The sequence below is a fragment of the Coregonus lavaretus genome (assembly GCF_964263955.1).
Source record: "Coregonus lavaretus genome assembly, chromosome: 25".
NCBI classification, from domain to species: domain Eukaryota; kingdom Metazoa; phylum Chordata; class Actinopteri; order Salmoniformes; family Salmonidae; genus Coregonus; species Coregonus lavaretus.
In genome coordinates this window covers 38,503,357-38,509,356 of record NC_140012.1, presented here as the reverse complement: position 1 = coordinate 38,509,356, position 6,000 = coordinate 38,503,357, and the positions used below count along the sequence as shown (strand labels likewise).

At 51.1% G+C, this 6,000-nt stretch overlaps 1 protein-coding gene across 3 annotated transcripts in view; it reads right to left on the bottom strand.

Moving 5' to 3' along the window:
• Nucleotides 1-311: 311 nt before the first annotated feature.
• LOC311101197 (CUB and sushi domain-containing protein 1-like) overlaps nucleotides 312-6,000 on the bottom strand; it is a gene marked incomplete at both ends in the record, with an annotated part of 408,327 nt that continues 402,638 nt past the window's right edge. For all 3 annotated transcript variants that reach the window (XM_084142297.1, XM_084142298.1, XM_084142299.1), the window contains one exon: nucleotides 312-471. In XM_084142297.1, the coding sequence (XP_083998423.1) occupies nucleotides 312-471 (160 nt within the window). The remainder of the gene's footprint in view (nucleotides 472-6,000) is intronic.

Genomic DNA, 6,000 nt, shown 5'->3' with positions numbered 1-6,000 from the left:
AAGGAGAATGAAAACAACTTTCAAAGAAAAATAAAATGCAGAACTCCTTGATCCTAGAGAGAATCTTCTCTGCTTTATTTTCCTGGCCACATACATGATCTCTGCTCCATAGAACACCAATAGTTGTCGTTTTATTTTTCGTGGCAAGTCCATATAAAATTGTCATTGATTTTAAATTGTGTCTTTTATCATCTCCACAGAGAGGTTATAACGTGATGAGTCAAAGAAATATTGGCATCTGGCGAAAAAGAAGATACTGCTTACCACGAGGTATGGCTGTAAAAGCCAGTACAATGTTGGCGATAAGAGGGCTATACCACTGTGCAGACTGTGTTCAGAGTTGTATCAAACCTCACAGCTTTCGCCTCAGTGGGTTTCATGTTTGTGTCATACATAGGGTTTTCAAACGACGCTTGTCCATTTGTGTTTTCATGACCGGTGTAGCCATTATATTGTACTTTTGGTCTTGTTCTGAAAGGTAAACAAATAAAAAGTGTTAATACATTTACGTTATATAACTAATAAAAAGTGTTAATACATTTACGTTATATAACTCTACTAGCTATGACTGTTTTTTTAAACTTATCAGACAAATGTGACTTTGTTTCATGAAGGGATGTTAATGAATAGCAAAAAGTGCAATGACGAAGCAAAAACTCTTTCCCACTTGAGGAATCTCTGTACATTATTGTAACTGCATCTTCAAATATACCAAATAAGAAGTAATAAAACCCATAGCTAAGGAAAATATGTTTCAGCTCTCACTGACCTGTTTTTAAACTTCAATATAAGATCAATGTAAAGACCTTGATTCCCAGGAGCATTTTGTAAATCTTTACTTCGAATCAAATCAAATTGTATTGGTCGCGTACACAGATGTTATCGCGAGTGTAGCGAAATGCTTGTGTTCCTAGCTCCAACAGTGCAGTAAACGTAATGTTCCTTCCATTACCTTACAAATCTCACTAAGTAAGACAAATGCAGGTTAAGTGACTACCTGGAGGGTTTAGTGTCTTCTACATGAACGTTGTGTGGCTATAAAAAGTCCATCAACTGATCCCACATCAAGGCATGGTTAAAGCAGGATCTATCTGCATGTGTGGAGAATACCTCTGCATTTTCACCAACACGTTTCCAAAGCCTTGCAAAGTGTCTGTGGGAGTATGAACGCGGTAGAGTACAGATGTAGGATCTTAATTTGAGCCAGTTTTCTACAGCAGGAAAATAATCCTGCAGCAACTGGAAACGTGAAACGTGAATTATTATGTGAATTAAGGGAAAATGAAGTAAGAAATTTCAAAGTGGACATTTCAAACTTCAGAAGCCATTTTAAACCTGAAATACACTACAAGTTATACTGCAAAACGGTGATCAAATTAAGATCCTACATATGTAAGTGGAATAAAGCCTAGTGGCTAAACATGTATAATATGGGTATGCAAAATTCTATACAGAAAGAAAGAAGATGTCACAAATTCAGCCGAGGTTGCCCCTCCTCCTTGCTCGGGCAGGTTTCGGCGTTCAGCATCACCGGCTTACTAGCCTCTACCGCTCCATTTATCATCACTCCATTTGTCTTGTCTTGTCTTGTCAATCACACACACCTGGTACTCATTCCCTCATTAGTCTGTGTATAAGTATTCCCTCTGCCCCCTTGTCCTTTGTGAGTGATTGTTCGTTGTGAGAGTGAGTAGCTCGGTTGAGCTCTTTACTTGTATGCAGCCAAGGTTGATTTTCTCTTGTGCTAGTTTCGTTCTGTCGCTATATACGCTACATTATTGTACACTGAATAAACTCTTGATTTCGGTGTTTTACCTCCTGCGCCTGACTCCGTCATTCACACCTCATCACAGAATCACTCACCCGCTATGGAGTCAGCGGGAGAAGAGCGCACACCTGGAATCGTGGCAAGGGTCCAGGAGCATTCCACGATGCTGGCCAGCTTGGGGGAAGCGATGGATCGGGTTCTTCAGGTCGTCCAACGCCTGGAGAGGAGAGGAACCGATCTGTCGAGACCAGCTGTCCAACCGGATCCAGCGACCTACATCACAGCACCCGGAGGTATCAGATATCCCGACCTCGGCTGTTCGATGGGACGCCGGCTCTATGTCAGGGATTCCTTCTCCAACTGGAGCTGTACTGCTCCAGTGTCAGGCCGGCGCCATCAGATCGAGAGCAGGTGTCCGTCCTCATTTCCTGCCTCTCGGGGAAAGCCCTGGAGTGGGCCAACGCGGTTTGGAGAGAAGGAGGAGCCACGTTGGAGGACTACAGGGAGTTCGCCCGCCTATTTCGGGCGGTTTTCGATCACCTGCCCGAGGGTCGAGGGGCGGGTGAGCAGCTGGTCCACTTGAGGCAGGGGACAAGGACAGTACAGGAGTTCGCGCTGGAGTTTCGGATCCTGACAGCAGGGTCCGGGTGGAACGAGCGGGCCCTGATCAACCAGTTCCGGTGCCATCTACGGGAGGACGTCCAACGGGAGCTAGCCTGCCGTGACACCAGTTTGTCTTTTACCGAACTGGTGGACATGGCCATTCGTCTGGATAACCTGCTGGCAACCAGAGGACGTCCTGGAGGAGGTCTGCCCGTTCCCACCCCGACCGACGCAGATCCAGAGCTCATGGAGCTGGGTGGTACCGCGCACCGAGAGAGCGGAGGACAACAGCGCCAGTGCCACTCGGATGGCACGAAGGGACATTCCACCACACGTTGTCGTCAGCTCTTTTGGCTCAGGAGGCGGCCGGCAGGGCACTCTCGCATCACCCCAGGTATTGAGCACCCACTCTTGTTCAGAGCCTGCTGAGCACTGTACTATACCCATATACTTCCCTGATCACATGAGAGTTCCTCAGTGTAAGGCGCTAGTCGATTCAGGCGCAGCTGGGAACGTTATGGACAAACCTTGTGCACGCCCCCAGGGCATTTCATTAGTTCCCCTATCCATTCCACACCCCATTAGAGCACTTGATAGTCGACCATTAGGGTCCGGGTTGATAAAGGAAGTCACGGTACCAGTCACCATGATCACACCAGGAGACGCATTGTGAGCAGGTCACTTTTTCCATCATTGAGTCTCTTGCTTTCCCTGTGGTGTTAGGTATTCCATGGCTAGCGCTCCACAACCCCACTTTCTCATGGCTGGAGAGGGTTCTCACGGGGTGGTCGCGAGAGTGTCAGGGTAGGTGTATGGGTGTTTCCATTGGTGCAACCAAGTCTTCTCTAAAAATAAAGCAACTAAATTACCACCTCATCGTGCAGGGGATTGCACAATAAACCTTCGGGTAGACGCTGTACCTCCCAGGAGTCATGTGTATCCCCTGTCGCAGGCGGAGACGGAGGCTATGGAGACATATGTCACCGAGTCCCTGCGCCAGGGGTACATACATCCCTCCACTTCACCTGCCTCAAGTTTTTTTTTTGTGAAGAAGAAAGACGGCGGTCTGCGCCCGTGCATTGACTATCGACCACTGAACAAGGAGACGATTAGATTTAGTTATCCTCTCCCCCTCATTCCGTCAGTGGTTGAGTCATTGCATGGAGCGCGCTTCTTCACTAAATTAGATCTCAGGAGTGCGTACAACCTGGTGCGTATCCGAGAGGGAGGTGAATGGAAGACAGCATTCAGCACAACCACGGGGCATTATGAATACCTGGTGATGCCCTATGGTTTGATGAATGCTCCCTCAGTCTTCCAGTCCTTTGTGAATGAGGTGTTTCGGGACATGTTTGGTCGCGGTGTAGTGGTCTACATCGACGACATCTTGGTGTATTCCGCTACGCGTGCCGAGCATGTGTCCCTGGTTCGCAAAAGTACTGGCCTGACTGTTGGAAAATGACCTTTATGCTAAGGCAGAAAAGTGTACGTTTTTCCAGCAGTCCGTCTCTTTCCTTGGATATCGCATTTCTACCACAGGTGTGGAGATGGAGAGCGACCACATTGCAGCCATGCGTAATTGGCCGACTCCAACCACGGTAAAGGAGGTGCAGCACTTCCTTGGCTTCGCCAACTATTATCTGAGGTTTATCCAGGGCTTTGGCAAGGTCGCAGCTCCCATTACATCTCTGTTGAAGGGTGGGCCGTCCCGGCTCCGCTGGTCTGCTGAGGCTGACCTGGCCTTCAGTAACCTGAGGGAACTGTTCACCTCGGCCCCGGTACTGGCCCACCCCGATCCAGTGGAGGTGGATGCGTCCGAGGTTGGGATGGGAGCAGTCCTGTCTCAACGCTCAGGCACGCCACCCAAGCTCCGCCCCTATGCGTTCTTTTCAAAGAAGCTCAGCCCGGTGGAGCAGAACTACGGCGTTGGTGATCGGGAGCTGTTGGCTGTTGTCCGAGCTCTGACAGTGTGGAGACATTGGCTCGAGGGGGCGAAACACCCATTCCTCGTCTGGACGGACCGCCGTAACCTGGAGTACATCTGGGCAGCGAGGAGGCTGAACCCTCGCCAGGCCAGGTGGGCCCTATTCTTCACCCGGTTTGATTTCACACTGTCATACATTCCGGGTACGAAGAACGTGAAGGCAGACGCACTGTCCCGGCTGTATGATACAGAGGAGAGGCCCAGAGACAATACCCCCATACTGCCAGACTCCTGCATGGTGGCGCCGGTAGTATGGGCGATGGACGCGGATATAGCGCAGGCATTACGCACAGATCCATCTTCACCGCAGTATCCAGCTGGGCTGCAGTACGTGCCTGCGCTTATCCGTGATTGTCTGATCTACTGGGCACACGTCACCCTCCTCTGGTCACCCAGGTATCGGTCATACAGTGCGCTGCCTGACCGAAAAGTACTGGTGGCCTACCTTGGCTAAGGACGTGAGGGTGTATGTTTCCTCCTGCTCAGTGTGCGCCCATAGTAAGGCACCTAGGCACCTCCCAGCGGGTAAGTTAAAACCTTTACTAGTTCCACAATGACCATGGTCTCATTTGAGTGTTGATTTTTTAACTGATCTGCCTCTCTCTCAAGGGAACACCACCATCCTGGTCATTGTGGACCGCTTTTTGAAGGCCTGCCGCCTCCTTCCTCTGCCCGGTCTCCCCACGGCTCTGCAAACTGTGGAGGCCCTGTTTACACACGTCTTCCGGCACTATGGGGTACCAGAGGATATAGTGTCTGACCGAGGTCCCCAGTTCACGTAAAAAGTCTGGAAGGCGTTCATGGAATGTCTGGGAGTCTCGGTCAGCCTGACCTCTGGGTTCCACCCTGAGAGTAATGGGCAGGTGGAACAGGTTAATCAGGATGTCGGTAGGTTCCTGAGGTCCTATTGCCAGGACCGGCCGGGGGAGTGGTCGGTGTTCCTGCCATGGGCAGAATATGCCCAGAACTCTCTCCGCCACTCCTCTACGAACCTAACGCCATTTCAGTGTGTTTTAGGTTATCAACCGGTTCTGGCACCGTGGCACCAGAGCCAGACGAAGCTCCTGCGGTGGATGACTGGTTTCGGCGCGCTGAGGAGACATGGAACGCTGCACATGTTCACCTCCAACGCGGCGTGCGTCGTCAGAAGGCCATCGCTGACCGTCACCTCAGTGAGGCCCCAGTCTTTGCTCTCGACCCGGAATCTGCCCCTCCGCCTGCCCTGCCGGAAGCTGAGCCCGCGGTTTGTAGGGTCGTTAAAAGTCCAGAGGAGAATCAACGAGGTCACATATAGGTTATTACTCCACCCTGATTACCGTATTAACCCCTCGTTTCATGTGTCTCTCCTCAGGCCGGTGGTGGCTGGTCCGCTCCAGGAGTCTGAGGTGCGGGAGGTCCCTCCACCTCCTTTGGACATCGAGGGGGCGCTGGCGTACTCTGTCCGGTCCATCCTGGATTCGAGGCACCGGGTGGGGGGCCTTCAGTACCTCGTGGAATGGGAAGGGTACGGTCCGGAGGAACGGTGCTGGGTCCCGGTGAGGGATATCCTCGATCTCTCTCTGCTGAGAGACTTCCATCGTCGCCATCCGACTCGCCCTGCTCCGCGTCCTCCTGGCCATCCCTGAGGCCAGTGTCGGCGCGCTGC